General features: G+C 39.9%; 1 protein-coding gene across 1 annotated transcript; it reads left to right on the plus strand.

Annotated features, from left to right (window-relative positions):
- Positions 1-3,315: 3,315 nt before the first annotated feature.
- Positions 3,316-18,148, plus strand: LOC129183076 (low-density lipoprotein receptor-like). Its single transcript, XM_054779911.1, has 18 exons — positions 3,316-3,516; positions 9,041-9,160; positions 9,380-9,502; positions 9,597-9,968; positions 10,104-10,226; positions 11,323-11,445; positions 11,661-11,783; positions 11,880-12,008; positions 12,093-12,264; positions 13,033-13,260; positions 13,328-13,446; positions 13,543-13,682; positions 14,149-14,290; positions 14,358-14,510; positions 14,601-14,741; positions 16,188-16,262; positions 16,344-16,504; positions 16,637-18,148. The coding sequence occupies exons 1-18, from the start codon at positions 3,453-3,455 to the stop codon at positions 16,673-16,675; spliced, it is 2,547 nt and encodes an 848-aa protein (XP_054635886.1). The 5' UTR covers positions 3,316-3,452; the 3' UTR covers positions 16,676-18,148.
- Positions 18,149-19,320: the final 1,172 nt, after the last annotated feature.

Genomic DNA, 19,320 nt, shown 5'->3' on the forward strand with positions numbered 1-19,320 from the left:
CTGGCGACACTATTCATCACCACAGCATCATTTGTGAATGAAACATTGATTGTTGGCTACATTTATTAGTATTGTATTGCAAAACTGATGCACTGAGTCACTTGTGGGATTAAAGGCTATTGATGACTTGCACAAGTGTCAGCATTGAATATGACTTTGATGCACCCAACGTAAAGTTAGTAAAACACAACATTTGAGCCACTGTATGTTGCATTTTGTGTTCATGAAAACATTTGGCCTCTTCCATACTGTACTGACAACTAAGCAACAATATGCAGCATGCAACAAGTTGCAGCATTATGAGCAAATGTCTGTACTCTTTTATTTCTCCTTACGTTTTCCATGCATATATGCATTAATTCAGATGGGAATGCGCTATACAGTATACACCAAAGTCTTGGCGCACAACACCCCAAATTAGAAGTGTGGGAGCCAATTTTATTAAATGGTGCTAACAATGATTCCACTGTGCTGCCATGAAAAATGATACTTTTTCCCAGAAGTAAACATGGTAATCAGCGGCGCTGCCAGAAACTCAACAGCTGTTGTCACCGCGTCTTTATTTTTTGGAATTTTTTTGAAATTTCTTGGAATTGGAACTCTCCCCCCATACAACGCCCCTGACGGTAATGACACCGTAATTTAACAATATTTTTTATAATGGTGGTTATAGGTTTGTAGGTGGCTGTTTATACAATAATATTTCCTTGTGTGAATGGGCCGAAAGAAGTTTTGAAATATTTTTCCTGCCCACAGATCTCAATTATAATTGCACATCTGTTTAATGACACCACCAGCTTGTATACCGTCTAGCGTGAGGAATTAACGCTTTCAAAAAACAAGTTACGTTGAGTGCTGACAATTGCTAACAACACAAGCTAATTGTTGCTAATGGTAATCAGGTGTTGATTACCAATGTTAGTAGTGCCTAGAAAAAGGGCTTCTGCTTCTGTTTCTGGCCTCGCAACTACAGAGGAGGAGGACATGGAAGGAAGCCAGAAACCAGGTACACTACAGGAGATAATTGTGATGCTGAATGATATAAGGAAGGACATGAAGAGCAAAATAGATAAACAGCAAGAAGACATGAACTCCTTAACGGAACACATTAAGGATTTGAAGAATGAAAAGGTATCACTTCGTAAAGAAATGGACGGGTTAGAAGGAAAAGTGGATTCTTTAAAGAAGCAAAATGATGAAATCTACACGTCACAAGTGACGTGTAGATTGGATGATTTGTATGTAATTGTGACTGGGCTTGACGTAACGCAGATCTTATACCTGCGCATCTGATAACGAAGTAGGACACGATGTTGCCCCAATGGATGTCAACAACATTGATACATGCATCCCAATGTTTGGCAGGAATAACAACACCACACCTGTCATCATCATAAAGTTCAACAGCAGAAAAAAGAAGGTAGCATTGCAGAGGCAGAGGAGTAAGCTGAAAGAAACAAAGTCTACATCCTTGGTTCCCAAAGTGTGGTACGCTTTGTCGTAGGGTGTACGTGAATAAAAATTATAAATGGCTTGACTACATTAGCGCTGAATACTGAGATGTACGTAATGCGCTGGAACGCCTCATGTGAACAGCCACAGCCATGCAGAAGAAAGGTGACAGCATGAAGTTGTTCATTGTTTTGTGTGCGTTAGATGAACAAATAAGTTTGACGATAACATTGTGCATTAAAAGTGTTTAATCTTGAAGATTTTTACAGATTATTTATATTGTCTTCTTCTTACTTCTTACGTTGTGCTGTGACTAATGAGTGCATTTTCTCAGCTGGATGAACCTGTCATTTGTTTGTTGACTGGATGCACTGTCAAGGTGAGAAAGCCCCCAATTTTGCACTTGTAAGTAAATTAATGTTTTCACAAATACACAAATTCACAAATCTTCTTCGGGCGTTGCAGCCACTTTGTTTGGTGGTCCTTGAACACACCATGTGTGATGCAGCTTGAGACTTACGTGTATGACTTTCTCTGATGCTGCGCAGACGTGTATTTTCTATTCTTCCTTTCACCTCGTCCTTGTTCACAAATGTTAATGCTGTGCTTGGAGGTGAGGTTTAATGTTAGCTCTGTGCCGCTGTGCATTTTCTGTGCATAATCTCATGCTATATGTGCTTATACTGTATGTCCATTCGGCTCAGTAATAAGCCTCGTATAGAATTAATTTCCGTATTGATTTCTGTACGTCATAATTATTTAGAATTATTATGTTTACGTGCAACATTAGTTGCATTGTAATGATTTTTTCCATGTTGTTGCAGACCAAAGCACGGCAAAAGAACATAAAGATCAAAGCTCACAACATCTTACCACAGCTTGTCGCCACTTAAATACTCAATACACAAATACACATAAATTCACCAAACAGAAGACAAACCTGCCAGGAGCTGTCTTACCCCTGTAAAACCCTCTCCATTTTAAATGAGTAGCCTAGGTGTGCAGTTGAAAAATATGATATATATATTAATTATTATATATATTAATATAATGTCATAATATATATTCTATTTAATAATATATTAAAAATGTTTCATTGTGTGGTTTATGTTTTTAAGTGTGCAGGAGTAGGGGGTGCATGACTTCCATGTAATGTTTGACTAATTCAAATGTATTCCTATTTATTGTTAACAATTTATTCCCAATTTAGCATTTTTCCGATGTTATCTATTCCCTTATTACGGCACAAGATTTATAGTGTCATTATTTTAACTCTTGATTTTGTTATTTAACACCATCCTTCCATACAGCAAGTGGAAAAAATGTAAATGACAAATGTCAGAAAGTGTCGTATTGTAAGTGTCAACAAGTAAAAGTTATGGTGTGAATGAATGATCAGCAACAGACATGGGAAGGGGTAGGATTAAATATAAACTCTGCTTCTTCCTACTCCTTTTCAGACATGATGATGATGTTGCTTCATGTAATATGTTACACATGTCTGAAACAAATTAACATACCATACCATATTTTGGTTAACTTATTTAGCGGCAGAGAAAGCATAAACATTACAAACAGTGTAGGCAGTGCAGTTAGACACAATCAGAAGTACAAAATAATGGCTCAAAATGTAATATTATTGTAATTGTGTAAAGGTATCATTTTTAATAGACCTCATTAGACCGTGCAAGTGTACCTAATCAAAGGTCCCTTGAGCGTTATTTTCCATAACTATAGATGTACTAAACACACTATAAGAGCGTCATCACGGTAGCTCCGCCCTCCTCCTCGCTCCGGGAGGGCCCTGTCTTCCAATTTCAAACATCACGCCACTGCTATAGCCCCGCCCCTTTATAGTCCTTGTTCAAAATGGTCCAAACGTGATCATCGCTCCTCACTCTCAACTCTCCACCTCCATCTCACTGAGTAAGGGAAGCCCACTGACGCAGTGTAGTCGCCCATCCCTGAGTAGTTTGTCCTGTTCCAGTGGAAGGAAGAAGATGTGGATGCGACTGTATACATGTTGCTGCCTGCTGATGCTCATCCGTTGTTCTGCTGTGTCAGGTGAGACATATTGCCGCCGGTGGACCTTAATGTTAATGCATGGCTTCAGCGCGGAACTTATGTATTCGTTTGTTTTCGCCAAGTTTAACTAAATGCGACTATCGCTATGGTAACGCTGGAGATGTGTACGTACGAATTGGACTTCGATACAGTCGAGCTTTATACATTTCTTCATATTTACGGTGGGTTTGAGGGCTCTCCGTGGGCGTGGTCAACGTTGAGGGTTGCCCTTGGGGGGGCGTGGCAAAGTTGCCTGCGTTCACCTGGCATCCTCCCTGAAGGTATACGCCCCTGAGGAACATGGAAATACGGGAAAATCCGCATTTGTCTCTCTGTGGCTGTGAAAAATCAATGCAATATTTAGTCTAAAGATTCAATCAATTGATATGTCACATTTGTTTTAAATGGTGAAATGATTATACTTGTGTGTTTAATGAATATAATTTAATAAAATAACCAAAAATGACTACACTTTAAAGCATAAAGGTCAGTTGAATTTAAATTATGCACAGTTATAGCGCCAGTAAATATCATTGAGTAAAGTTTGGTACAGTAATTTGGGACCATAAGGGCTTAACATGGATGTACAGTATTTAAGATCTATGCTTGATAGTGTCATGTGGACACTAAAATATATATTTAAAAATTAAATAAAATGGAACACTGAGATATAAATTCCAGACAAAAGAAATATATTTGAGGCTTTCAGAGATTTTGGTTAGTATTACTTTTTAAAAACTCATGAAATGATGTACCTACATGGAAATCACTACTTTAACTCCAGTACATGAGAGGAGTTTTTCCAAATTTTAATCAATGAATGGAGTTTGCTTGCTCTCCTGTAGCTTTTACACCGAGCGCTGCGGCGTCCTCCCACATCCCAAAAGCCTGAATGTTCGGTTCACTGGAGATTCTATGAATTGTCCATAGGTGTGAATGTGAGTGTGAATGGTTGTTTGATGTCTGCTGCCTATAATCTCTTATTCATAGCTCATAGAGGAGCACTACCAATGAGTTGGATCAAAATATGCAGCTAGGTACTCAATTGTAGGGAATTAACTTTTTATTTTTTGTGTTCTACTAAGGGTCTACAACTGGAACCTTAGTAAGGCAGGGGTGTTCATTTTTTTATTGGTCTGCGGCACATGGTCTTCATGCTCATGGTTTTATTATTTTTTTACATGCTTTAAGAAGTTACATTGAAGTACATTCTAAATATTTAAAACACGACAAAAATGGGGGGGGGGGGTGGAATGGGAGGGGGGGGGCAAAAAGGTGTCAGAAGAAAAAGTAGACAGTTTGATGCAGATAACAATAAAGCTGACATGCAGGTTGTTTTATAAAAAGAAAGTTAAACTTTTTAGTTTTAACTTTTTTGAGAAAATGAAAAATGTGAAAATGGCCTCCCACATCCTGTTATTTTTTTAGTATGCAGTCCTTGGTTGGAAAGGTTTGGACACCTATGCCTTAAGGTAAACAATGTGCAGAGAATTAACTTGACTTCTGAAAGTGGGTACTGTGATTTTCTTGTAATGTTTTCCAGGAAAGGTAAAGTAAAGTAAACATTTGAGTCACTTCCCATTGGAGTTTCGCTCTCAGTTTACGTAGCAATCCCTCTACTTGGACATTTCTAGAAGTCATGTCACTCCAGGAAGCCAGCCTGATAGAGGGAAAAACACACAAAGGGGATGTGCTGCTTTTTATGGATGCATCAAGTAACACTAGTTGTAATCCATTCTAGAGGCATCACATTCTAATCGATCCTGGTTATTAATTAACCATTTTCTGTGTGTGGACAAACAGAGCTGTGTATAGCTCCAATGTGTGTAGTGCGTCGTTGTGCCATAAAAGTTCATTGTGGGTGGACATGAGCTCATACAGGAGCATTGTTGTACTATGACAGGGCTTAGATATTCATTCAATCAGTTTCTGCTGCTAGATGACTTTTATACACTTTAAAGTGGATGATAGCAGCCTGTTGCTGTTTGAGACAATGACCTTAAATGGCAGCGATGGTTGCCAGGAAGTGTGGGTATAAATAGCATCCATAAAGAGAACAGCCATCTTTATATCAGCAGCATGTAGGTTGCTTTCAGTTAAGCAGCAGTAGCAACGTTTATTAGGGAGCTTGTATTTAAACCAGACACAGACGCATTATTTTAGAGAGTGGTTTAGCAAGACGCTGTTAAGCTGCAGTTGTGAACTTACTTATAAACCTGAAAACTCAAAACAATAGAGCTGCATTTAAAAATATGCCTCTTTTGACCTGTTGCTAAATTTAGTCTACGTGCATTTTAAACTGTTTTTAGCCAGAAACACATGGTCAGTAACAGAAGACCAGCTCTATGAGCAAAACTTAAAGACATGAATTAATTGATCAGTAAGAAAATCCTTGTGGCATAACTGGTAGTTAGCAAAGAACTACAGATTCAGCCGCTGATGACATCATAGAAGGGCGATGAAGCTGGGGGACAGTGACTTCCGGTTCCGGGTTCCATGCTAATTGGGGAATGTACGCAAACATAGGCAAATTTTTTGCATACATTTTTTACCTATACTGAAAAATACGCTAAGCGGTATGTACGCTAACCGAGGTTCAACTGTATTGGCTTGGCCCACCAATATTACACTATAGAGCAGGGAGGTTTAAAGTGTGCTCCAGTGAACCTTCCCTAGAGAATATAACACGACTGGGGCCTCCTCTGAAAGAAGAGATTTTCTGAAACATATTTATGTAAAGTTTTCTGCTCAACCCTGACTTTTACTTTCTCACTGAACTAAAATTCTATTTGTTTTGCCTTTTAAACATAACTGAAGTTAGCTTTGCGGGTTTGAAAAAGATGACTTAAATTTTTTTTAAGCTGCTGGATCTGGGGAGTCTGGCCTCGCTCTATCAAAACCCCTGTTATAGACCAATTACATAAGTTATCCCTGGTTGCCATGGTGATGACAGAGATGCTATTCTCCTTGTCGCCAGTCAGTGTCATCATTCATTGAAACTCAGATTTCAAGGTACAACTATCACATACTGTTGCCTAGAAGTGCGTAGGACACAATTGAGGCCACCAAGGTCCTCATTAGATGCTGTGCATCATTTATGGCTCATTTGTGGAGGCAGCATGGAAGATTAGTGATGGGAAATGAAAACATGACCTTGTCTCTGTGGAGGTCTGTGGTGAAGCATGCTTTGCCAAAGGGTGAGTGGCGCTAGCGGGGCGGCTGCAAATTTTGTGGTCTCATCGTGTCGGTTGTGCATTAACGCAACAGCTGCACTTACTTTGGAAACTATTCCTGTAAATGCTCAAAGGTTTCCCGTCTGGGGTTTGCGTCACATGTGGGCTGGTGCTGTGGTTCGGGAATAAGCAGGGAGGGGGTGGGATGCTGAAGGGGCTGCAACCTCCTACATGTACCTTGTTTTCTTTTCCAAGTAATTGGGTTTACTCTTTTTGTATAGCCCTTTTTCTTGCCATAATGATTACAAAACAATCAGACATGCCATTAGTCATCCACCATTTCTGTTAAGAAGTCTATGCTTTCGGGTTACCGTAGTGATGCCACTACAGGAAACACCACTGTGGGACCAATCAGCAACCAGTGGTGTGATTGTGCAACTCCTCCCATGCTATTGTCTTAAAGGGCCAGTCTGACTTGTCCTCCTGGGTCACGGTGAGAGCGCAGAGGTGATGCACAAGGCCACTCCCTCGCTTGAAGAGTCTGAATGAATGAACCATGTTTGCTGCACATACAGTACATGTTTGTGGTCTGTGCTGTTTTACCCGCAAGCTTGCTTATAGGTGGGATTATTTTAGGCCATGACCTCTGAACCTTGACTACCCCAAAGTTATTTGTAGGGTCGGACTACTTCAAAGTTCAACATGGAAGTTGCTGTCACTCAGATAACAAACTGCAGTAGAGTTGCAGTTGTTTGGTTTTCTGTTTTGAACAGTGATAATTGATGCAGGGGAAGAGATTGGCTAGAGTGATAGTGTCATTTTATTGGTGGTACTCTATTTTCGTCTATTAATTCAATTATTCCCAAAGGAAATAATGCAAATAAAAGTGTATCAAACTGTCACCATCATAAAACCTTTGTTCATAACTGTGCAGGCATTTTTTTTACAATAACATTTTAGCCTTCTAGATTTGCAAGTGTAAAAATAAGTTAATGTCAGTTACTGTTCAAAAAAACAATAAGATTCTCTTTAAACACTATTTGAATTTAATAATGAAAGGATGGTTGGGTGAGTTGTGTCATGTTTACTCTTGTAAAGGCTGGTCCTCCCCTTGACAGTTTGGACTATTGGTTTAGTTTTTTCTCTTTTATGTCTGTTTCCGGTTATGTGTTTTTATCTTGTCACCTGTTTCCTGTGTCGTGCTGTTTGATTTTCATGTGGCTCCGGTCTTTGTAAGATGCGTGGTGCAGCAGTAAGTTGCCATAAGTTTGCAATCAATTTGCATTGTATAAATGGTAGGGCAAGGCAAGTTTATTTGTAGAGCACAATTTATAAAAGAAGAGTAAAATCACTTCATAAAATCATTCCATAAGAACATGAAAATTCATTACATAAAGTTCCATAAAACAAAAAAAGGATTAAAATGAAGAGTGCAGATAAAATACTCAGATGTCATATGCTTAGTTGAATGGAAGTGTTTTCAGCTTGGTTTTGAACATTGCTAAAGTTGAGGATTGTCGCACATCTTCTGGAAGACTTCTAGATTTTGGCACCATAAAACTGAAATGTACAGATTGAACAATTGGGGCCCCAGGATTGACCCCTGGGGAACCCCACAGATCATAGCCATTTGGTCTGAGAGACAGTTACCAATTCCAACAAAGTACTTCCTGTCCTCCAGATAGGACTTGAACCATTTTAGAGAAGTACCAGAGATTCCCATCCAGTTTTCTATCCTCTGTAATAAGATCACACTGTGTCAAAGGCAGCGCTCAGGTCCAGCAGAACTAAAAGTGAGGCTTTGCCTGCATCTGTGTTCAGATGGATATCATTTGTCACCTTGATCAGAGCTGTCTCAGTGCTGTTGTGGGGCGTAAAGCCTGATTGGAAAGTATCAAATACATTGTTAGAGACAAAAAAGTCGGTAAGCTGTTGGTATACAACCTTTTCTAAGACTTTTCCAAAGAATGGCAGGTTTGATATGGGCCGATAGTTGTTCAGTACTGTGGCATGAAGACTGCTCTTCTTCATTAGAGGCTTAATGACAGCAGCTTTTAGGGCCTTAACTGAATTAAGAGGTACTGACTACAAAGTTTCAACACAAGGAAAAAATGTATGTCCAGGATACAATATACCGTATGATACATTTTGTGTGAATCTGTTGATAGATCTCAGCAAAAGGTGTGGTTTTGACACATTATTTTAAGTTCAGTGTAACATTTATCTAGTTTGCAAAAGGTAAATATCAACATAAGGGTATTTTGTTAGTGTTGACACAAGCTCATGTCATTACTTTGATCATAGATCATTTAACTTTACAGTAAGCTTTTATTTGTCACTCTCATACGCAGCGTATGAATGCGACTCCAGTCAGCTGAAGTGTGCAAACGGCAGGTGCATTACCCGCAGGTGGATTTGTGACGGGACAGACGACTGTGGTGATGGAACCGATGAACTACCTGAAACATGCGGTATGTTTTGTGTGTTGTCTTTACACTTTTTCATACATTAACCTGTTCTTTTTTATGATGGCTATGATGTTCCCATTACACTTGAGTGTGAGTAACCACACCGATGAGGCATAAATAGTAAAATAAGTTTAACAGTAGCAGGTTTATTGGCGCACTCACTTAACTTTTTTCAATGTGCTCAATAACAAATCACGTGATACTTCCTGTTTCGGTCCCCAGCGGCCAAAATGTGTCGCGATACAGAGTTCAGCTGCGGTGGCCCTGAGCGTCAGTGTGTACCGCAGGGCTGGCATTGTGATGGCGCAGATGACTGCAACAACGGCGCAGATGAGAAAAACTGCAGTAAGTTAAAGCAGTGATATATAAAATGTATAATACATTAATAGTTGCAAATGGGAATATACCGTAATATTTACACCCTGCCTCCTCACCACAGCAATAAAGCAGTGCACGGACAACCAGTTCCGCTGCACCACGGGACAGTGTCTATCCTCCAACTATGTGTGTGACCGTGACAACGACTGTCCCGATGGCTCAGATGAGGCTTTCTGCCCGAAGACGACGTGCAGCCCAGTGGACTTTCAGTGCAACAACTCAATGTGCGTACACGATAGGTGGCGCTGCGATGGTGACAAAGACTGCACTGATGGATCTGATGAGTGGCCAGAGAACTGTGCGGACAAGCAGCCTGACAAGAAGACTTGCGCGTTGAATGAATTCCAGTGCGCTGATGGCGATTGCATACACGGCACCTGGCGCTGTGATGGCAGCTCGGACTGCCAGGATCACTCAGATGAAGTCAACTGCAGTGAGTGTGCTTCGCTATTTTACACTTCTTGATCCTTTCTGTCTTTTTTTTTAATTCCATAATGTTACATTTTAAGCCTATCTCGCTCTCTCTCTCTCTGCGTCCTCATTTCATCCAATTGTTGTCTTTTTCCAGCTCGCCCTACTTGTCGCCTTGATGAGTTCCAGTGTAGTGACGGTGCCTGTATCTATGGCAGCCGTCAGTGCAACAAAGTGCACGACTGTTCAGACGGTAGCGATGAGTTGGGCTGCGAAGCAGGTGACTTTATTAATAATGCACTTAATTGTTTTGTTGGAACCGCTTTTATGGTGCATACTGTGCACATTCATATTCATTCGTTTGGAAAGGGGTGGGGAACACCAACACCGGAATTACGAACATCAACATTCCAACACAGCACGCCACCAGAATGGTGTACCAATATCAATTTGTGCGGAATGTAGGCACCTAAACGGCAGAAGGTATCACTTAAATTAGTGTAAAATCTGGCAAATTTTTGCACTATCCCTGTGTTCTGTATTGCTGCTGGTTTTGCTGTGATAATTATGGCAGTTTGTTATGGATTTTATTTAATATTGGTGAATTCATTACGTAGTTATGATGTTTATGTTAATTAAATATTTAACGTGCTTTTCCGTTTAACTTGCATTCCATAATACTGTAAATAGGCATTGTTTTTGGATAAAAGTTTTCCATTTTTAAAGTACCGGTTTGGATATTGTTTAATCTCCATAATTGTTTTAAAAGTACTGATTTGGGTAAACGATATCCAATTGTACATACGTGGGTCATGCCCTCAATACTTTGCAGCACAGTACAGTATAGAAAACAATTAACTGACTTTGCATCACAGCAGATTGTTTTAACTAAGAGAATTATGAATTAACGTCTTGCTTTTTTTGTTTGCCTTGAATTCCCCTCAATTGGTTTCAGTCTTAATGCAACTGAGGTGGCATATGTAAGCAGCTAATGCCGGTTGACATATTCCCAGGGGAAAAAGTGGTGATGATTCTAAGGGCCCTAGAATATACTGTAGTAAAATATTAGAATTATTATTTATTTTTTTTTGGTGGGGCCCAAAGTCCCTGGTGGCATCCCAGCATTTTCCACACATGCCATGCTGACTAAGTGTGTAATTACTTATAATTCAATTATGGCTAATGTGACTAATATCTATTGGATATGTTATATTCAAATTAACAGTCGTAACATAATCATCATGTTTTAATATAATTGTAAATACATTCAGCCAGTAAGAAATGAAAATTTTAGTTTCTTTTATACAGACAAAAAATTCCTGTTTATTCCAGAATGACTGCTCCTTTAAGACTCATGCTCATGCTCCTCTCCTTAGAAAATGCCTGTGATGGCCCCACTCAGTTCAAGTGTCTCAGCGGGGAGTGCATCAGCATGACGAAGGTGTGCGACAGTCAAAGAGACTGCCGAGATTGGTCGGATGAACCAGCTTCTGAGTGCCGTAAGTATTCTTTTTCCCGCCCTTTCCACTCATAACGGGTCTTCAGCTCATAACGTGGAAAATGTGACTGTGACTTGTGTACTTTGAGGTAAAGAGTCCGCTGCTGGTCTCAATTAACTTTAGGAAAGTAGATGTCATGACTGGCCACTTGATCAGGGACACGGAGTGGTTTGTACACAATATGTTTATGTTTGTGCTTGTGTGACTCTCCTCAGACAACAACGAGTGCTTGAGTGGAAATGGTGGCTGCTCCCATGGCTGTACAGATCTGAAGATCGGCTACAGCTGTTCCTGCCCTGCAGGATACACACTGAAGGCGGACAAAAAAAACTGTGAAGGTGAGAGGGTAGGAAACAGTAGAGGTGGTGTGTGTTTCTTTAAAAAAAAAAAAAAACAATGCAAGAATGCTTATCTCTGCTTTTTGACCACTGCAGACATCGACGAATGTGCAGAGCCGGATATTTGCAGCCAGATTTGCATCAATGAGCCCGGAACCTACAAGTGTGATTGTAAAGAAGGCTATGCCATGGATCCTGTTAGGAAGACCTGCAAGGCTGAGTCAGGTGAGTGGTTGAAACAACATGCAGTCACACAGTTTATTTTGAAGACCACTCAGTCATCTTTTCCTGTTCTGCCTCTTCCTCCAGGCACCACCCCCACCCTATATTTCACCAACAGACATGAGGTCAGGAAGATGACATTGGATCGCAGCGAGTATGTGTGTGTAATGGACGGGCTGAAGAACGCAGTGGCTCTAGACATTGACATGCCCAATAAGATTATCTTCTGGTCAGACCTTTCCCACAAGAAAATCTACAGGTCAAAACCTCTTGCTTAATCCCCCTGTGGTCTATATGTGCCCTGTATTGACTAGTGACCAGTCCAGGGTGTACCCCTCCTCTCATCCAAAGTCATCTGGGATAGGCTCCAGCTCATCCACGACACTGACAGGATAAGCGGTAGAAAATGAATGAAAGAATAATCCTCCACAGGTCAAAGGCAGTTAAGATGAGGTCGTCTGTACAGATGTTAATTTTAAAAAAAAAATACACAGTAGAGCTGACCTTATACTGTAACTGACCTGTTTTGTTGAACAACGGGTACAGTATCAAAAATGACTGAAGGATGCCTGAGGGATACATTGTGGTTGTCTGCATTTTTACTTTTTAATGAATTTTGGCCTTTAGTCCACATGCTAACTCCTTTTTTGTGTATTGGGACAAAAACAATAGACAATAGAAAAGGTCTTTGTTTTCTCCCAGTTTTCTCTTTTCACCATTTCCTTCCTTATAAGTTTAGAGTTTATAGTTTTTTTGTTAACTTTATTGTCAGGACTCCTTTTCACATAACAGCAACAGTGTGCCTTTTCTGGAAATGACTTTTGTCAAATGTGAAATGGCCAAGTTAATGTTATCATCGCTTTGTTTTGTTACATGCTAGACAGCCATTGAAGGGGATTTAATGTGGACAGTTTGTTTTATTGCCCTGGATTGGGGAAATTGGTATTTAAAAAAACCCTGTGTATGTGTTGACATAGTTAAAGACTCAACATTCCCTATAGGCTAATGTGACTCTCCACCCTCACAGCTCCAAGATAGACATGGCCGCCAACTTATCTCAGCACACCGTGGTGATTGACACTGGAATCGAGGCCCCAGAAGGGCTTGCGGTCGACTGGATCCATGGCAATATCTACTGGACCGACAGTTCTTTGCACTCCATTTCCGTGGCAACAACAGATGGCAGCAAGAGGAAGACACTGATCACAGACAACCTGCAGAAGCCAAGAGCCATTACAGTGGATCCACTGAACAAGTGAGTGCCCTGTAGGAGTTTCATTGAGTGGCTGGCTGTCCTTCTAACCATCATTTCTTCATGGTAGCTTCATGTACTGGACTGACTGGGGCAAAAAGGCAAGGATAGAGAGGAGTGGCTTGAATGGAGCCGACCGCATCACCTTGGTTTCGGACAACATTGTGTGGCCGAATGGAATAACCCTTGGTAATCTAATGTCCATCGGTTACTTTAATATTTCAGATATGTGCAAAGAACTCTTAATAACCAGTGGAATTTTGGTGTCTGTCTTGGCGTGGACAGACATGGTCAACCAGCGACTCTACTGGGTGGACTCCAAGTTGCACACACTCTCCAGTGTAGATGTGAATGGAGGGACCAGGCACACTGTCATTCTGAATCAAGAAAAGCTCGTACACCCCCTCTCTCTGACTGTTTTTGAGGTTAGTGATGTCTTCAATGGCTACAAAGTCAGTTCCATACCAGCATCAAACATCTTTACTGTCATGCATTCATTCGTTTTCTATGCCGCTTAATCTTCGTCGTAAAACGTCGTGGGGGTATGTTGGAGCCTATCCCAGCTGACTATATTTACTGTCATACAAGTGTAAAAAGATCTTAACCACTCTTAAGTAAAACGTAACAACACATTTCACCCTTAATATGCAGAGGGACTTCATGTGCCTACTTCTACTTCTCCTTGAATATATTTTCTTGTCGAGTTAGCCATATTGTACTGAGCCACTCTGGTTTAGCACCACCAAAGCTGTTAACTGCTGAGTGTGTAATTTACTGAGCAATTTGTGTCTCTTTTATACATATACACGCATTATACACGCATACGCCTTAAACCCGTGTTAGCGTTAAGAGAAGCAAATGGTGATTAAGATCTTTTTTTCTTGTAAACAGGACAAAGTGTTTTGGACAGACACAAGCAACGGGGCAGTTTTGAGCGCTAGCCGTAAGACAGGAAGAGATATTAAGGAGATGGAAAGAGACCTGGACCACCCTGAAGACATTGTCCTCTACCACAACCTCAAGCAGCCAAGCGGTACAAGAGCGTCACCACGGTTTAGATCCTAGTCTTGTCACATTTTCTAAACATTTCTCTGTTGTAGGTCCAAACTGGTGCACAGGGAGTAACACTATGAACGGAGGCTGTGAGTACTTGTGCCTTCCTGCCCCTGTCATCAACCAACACTCTCCTAAATACACCTGCGCCTGCCCTGATCACTTGACCATGGCGCCCGACATGAGGAAATGTGTGGCAGGTAGAGTCCCACAGCACAGGCAGCTGAAGATGAAGTAAAACATACCAGCCGGTTTCAACTACTAACTCTTGTGTTTGTTTTGTGCATCAGACTCTGTTGCGCCTCCTGCTGTAGGCAACAATAGTGATCCAAACAACCAGGCTGTTACTACAACCATAGAGGCTAAAACAACCACGAAGACCTCAACTATTAAAGCCCTGAAGCCCAACGTCTCCTCTCTACAGCCTTCTGGTACAGCTCAACTCCACCAACACAGTCTCATTTAAACAGCTTGTGGATCATGTTAAATCAGTGTTATTAAGTTTGGGATCTTAGATTTGGTCAATATATTCACTACTTTTTGTATTAATAATGATAGTAATAGTTGGGTTTTTTCTCTCCTGACAAAATTTGTTCAAATTGTGTTAGGATTTCATGACCGCAGTCGCCATGTATTCTTCCCCTGTGCAGTGGTTTGGGTTTTACGTCCCGCCTTCCAGCTTGAGTTGTCTATGCAGTCATTGAAAACGCTACACATCAAATCCTGATGTGCAGCATGACATACTGTATAATTATCACTCATCATTGTTTACATTTGAGAAAAGTCTAGTCTGGGTTACGGCAAGTCAAATTTTCTTGTTCTGTTGGTTAGTTTGCTCATTTTAAGAAGTATGTCACATTTACTTAAGAGGTCTAACATGGAAAATATCTTGTTAGTCAAAAATAAATATTTTTTACCTTGATTTCAGATATTTAATGTAGCTTACATTTCAGTTTTTTCCAGTGTACTTTATTTTGGCACATTTACGCAAACACGTTAATGTACATGACCAACTGGCGGCGTAAGGACTGACATGTAGACCGCCAACTGATTGAACAGTGACTGGAAAATCAGGCCAACGACTGCAAAATCAAGAAAATAAACAAAAACACAAGCCACAGCATATTTGAAGAATACACGCGGACTACAGATGCAAGATACTGGCTTTTTTAACAATATTCGATATACCGATATTGTCAAACACTGATACTGATGTCAACCAATCCGGATATAGGCAACAATTCTTCCCTCAAACTAATGTCAGGTCACATCTTGTGTAATGAATGAACACATTTGCATTTCACAAATGCAAAATAAGACAAATACTGCAATATGCAATCTTAGGTATAGAAAAAGTGCCATATTTATTTTAAACCTTTTTTCTCAGATAATAGTCCTAAAAAAGAATCAAGACCAAAAGTCAGGTAAAATAACATATTCTTCCATCAACAAGTAAAATCGGTTAGTCTTAATAAATTCACAAATAATGCATTTAAATAATGCTGGCAACCTACAATTTAGAAAGCTCCACATTTGTACGGATTTCTATCACGTCACGCATGAACGAAGCTTATTCAATTAGAAGCATTAAAGGAAGATGCCTCACTCCCCCGCTCGCATAACCAGAGCTTTCATTGCAATCCAAAGGTGAAACTTGGAAATAACTGCAGACTGATATGAACCAATATCTCATTTATGCCAATATTGGCCGGCCGATATTATCATCCCATATAATTGGACATCCCTATTGCAGACTGAAGTAGTCTGGTCTCATAGATGCTTAAGCATCGGTCCTACCGTCTTATATATCTCATAAATGCAATGTTTTATGACTGATTCTCCAGAAACTAAAGGGCTAACCAAAACAATGTTTTCAGTCAATAGACATATTGATGTGCCTGCAGAGGCAGAGTCGTCCCACCCTGCAGCTCTCTACATTGCAATTCCAACTGGTAATTTTCAACATTCTACAACTCAGATGGCCCTGTTTATGCAGACATTGCATTTAACCTCTCGTCCTTTCTTCTTTTCAGTGGTCCTGATCTTGCTGGTGTTTGGTACAGTGTTGCTATGGAGACACTGGCGACTGAGGAACACAAACACCATCCACTTTGTCAATCCTGTTTATCAGAAGGCCACGGAGGATGAGGTGCACATATGCCGAAACAACCCGGAAGGCTACGTGTATACTCAGGTAACTCTTTACAACATCTACCTCACCATTACTGAATGTTAAAATATCCAATGGTTATGGTTTAATTGATTTCGAACATGCATAAAGCATACATTGAATGCAATGCCTTTTTACTTTTTTTTTTTTTTCCAGAGACAAACCCTTTGTATGGAGGATATTGATGTGGCTTGACCCTGAACGTGTAAAAGTGAAGGTTTTGAGGGGGGTTTCCAGCACAAAAATAAGGCCATGTTTCTTTTTCAACTTCAATCTTCCAAAGAAGCACCAAACTTTACATCTATGGATTATATGAATGAAAGGGGTGGGGCATGCCCGCAGGATGCCATCAAGTCAAACCTCAACATATCTTCAGAATCCAAAGATTCAGAAGATGATACTTTTACTTGCACAGCTTATGTCTGAATGTACTTGCTACGTATTCATATTTATTATTACCTGGCACCAACATGTAATCATTGGTGCTGCATGTAAGACTGTCCAATGATTGTATGCAAAGTGAAGAAGTCGATGTGTTGCACAAAAGCAACTTGATAACGCAGATCTCTGTCCTAATATACACGTGTGCCTTCGATACATTTGCTAGGAGTTCACTTCCCTCCAATGCCTTGTTAATGCTCAGAGTAGCAACTGTGATAGTTAACACTCCCTGGCTCTTTAGCCCCGACTTGATGACCTTAATGAATGTTAAGACTGCAAGTACTTAGTTTAAAAAAGGAAAAGTGTCTTGCAACATTGTGAAGGCTTCTATGTGAGAGTAACGAATGGTGGTTTACATTGCAAATGCTTAAAGCTGCTGAATCTCTTGATATCAACAAAGGTGAAAAACATGTTTTAAAAAAAGATGTCCAATGTGACACCTGCTGCTGTAAATAAGTGTAGATTGTTTGAAGGACATTGACTTTGTTACTTTTTTCTGTGTTGAACTTGAATCAGGAAATAGTGTCTATAGATTGGGATTATTTATTTATGAAGTTGATATTGGAGAGGTTATTGATTTGTTGTGGTATGGCTGTAAATATATAAATATTAAAAATATATATATTGTACCGGAGTTACACTTTTTTTAATTTTGAAAATGATTTTTATCCTTGATCTTATTGGATACTGGATGTTGCACCATTCTAAAGGATTTCTAGCATGCTGTAGAACAAGCTAAACTAGATTAGCATGTTGAGCATTGGGTCTGTCTATTGAGAAATAACGTAGGACATTCAACTTTTTTTTAAACTTACAAAGATAATTAAATATACACAAATTTTACAGTCTTATTCCACTTTTTGTTTCATTTCCAGTTACAAGCTATCCCAATCACTTAAACGCAAAAGGCTATTAATAATTTTGGCCTTGAAGTTTGATACTAACTCCTATTCAGTCCACCTTTCACACTGTGCAGCTGTTATTTAATATTTTTGTCATTTTTATAGAGAAAACTGTTTGTTACACCAGTCTTTTTTTTTTTTTTTTTTTAGTGACAACAACCACTGTTATGCATCTTGTGAGTATCACTTTGTTTTCACTGTGAAATAACAGGCACATACGGTAGAGTGGAAAGAAGAGTGTTGTGTACTTGTTGCACAGCACATTGCTTGTTTGTTTATTCCCATTGCTCTGAGCTGTCAATTGCTTTTTTTTTTTAATAAAATATGCTACTGAAATGTGTGTGTGTTTATGTAAAAGTAGTAAACATTTGGGACATGTGGCAGCTACATCTCTGGAATAACTTTTAGAACCAGAAATAGTTTATATGAAAGGAAAAAGCCTCTAGATTATGCTTATTATAGTTAAATAAAGCCTTGTATCCTTCATTGAGTTTTATCCTTTAATTAGGACAGAAAGGTCAGATTGTGCTTGGACAATTCTTGGCGCATACCAAAATAATGGTAGAAATGATATTTTCCTTTGAAGACACAGACATGTAACAAAAGCACCAGAACATAAAGTCAGGTGCCTTGGTAGGAATAATTCATATTGTGTATGACTTCCGTGAACTTGGAGGACTCCATCCATACATCTCAGCAATGACTCCAATACCTAATTGATAAAATCAACTGGAATGGCAAAGAAAGCTCCCAGCCTTCATCAAGATTCTTTGGTTTCACCTTACACGCCTCCTTCATCTAACCCCAAACATGCTCAATTATTTTCATGTCTGTTGACTGGGCCGGCCAATCCTGGAGCATTTTGACCTTCTTCACGATAGGGAACTTTGGTGTGGAGGGTGAAGTATGACAAGGAGCGCAGTCCTGCTGAAGAATTTGCCTTCTGTAATTTAGGAAGTAATGGGCAGCATGTATTTTTTGATACTTCAGGCTGTTGATGTTACCACCCACTCTGCAGATCTCTTGCTTATCCCCATACCAGCTGTAACTGCAAGCCATGATATTCCTCCACCAAACTTGACTGTTTTCTGGGTGAATCTTGGGTTTTGCACTATTTCTGGTGATTGGGATGCAGTTTAATGAATAATTCAGCAGAAAAATCAACTTTCTGCCACTTCTCCACTGTCCATCCTTTCTGCAAGCTGTGGGCCAGAGCGAATGCAACGCCATTGTTTAGTTATTACCTTCCAAATTACAGGAGGGGTCAAAGGATGGCACGCCTTCTCATACATCAGCCTAAAAGTGACATTATTTATTGTTCCTACGGCCTGGATAAGCGACAAGACTTTTGTCAGGCACTGTATAATTGTCACCTCGTGTGAATTACTTCTTCTTATTAAAAATCACAAACAGTGATTCAACAGTGGTTCTAATGAATTGTTAAGCTCCCAGAATGTATCCGACAATCATGCCCATGATGAGTGCATGTAAACTTGT

The sequence above is a fragment of the Dunckerocampus dactyliophorus genome, chromosome 6, assembly GCF_027744805.1.
Source record: "Dunckerocampus dactyliophorus isolate RoL2022-P2 chromosome 6, RoL_Ddac_1.1, whole genome shotgun sequence".
Lineage (NCBI taxonomy): Eukaryota > Metazoa > Chordata > Actinopteri > Syngnathiformes > Syngnathidae > Dunckerocampus > Dunckerocampus dactyliophorus.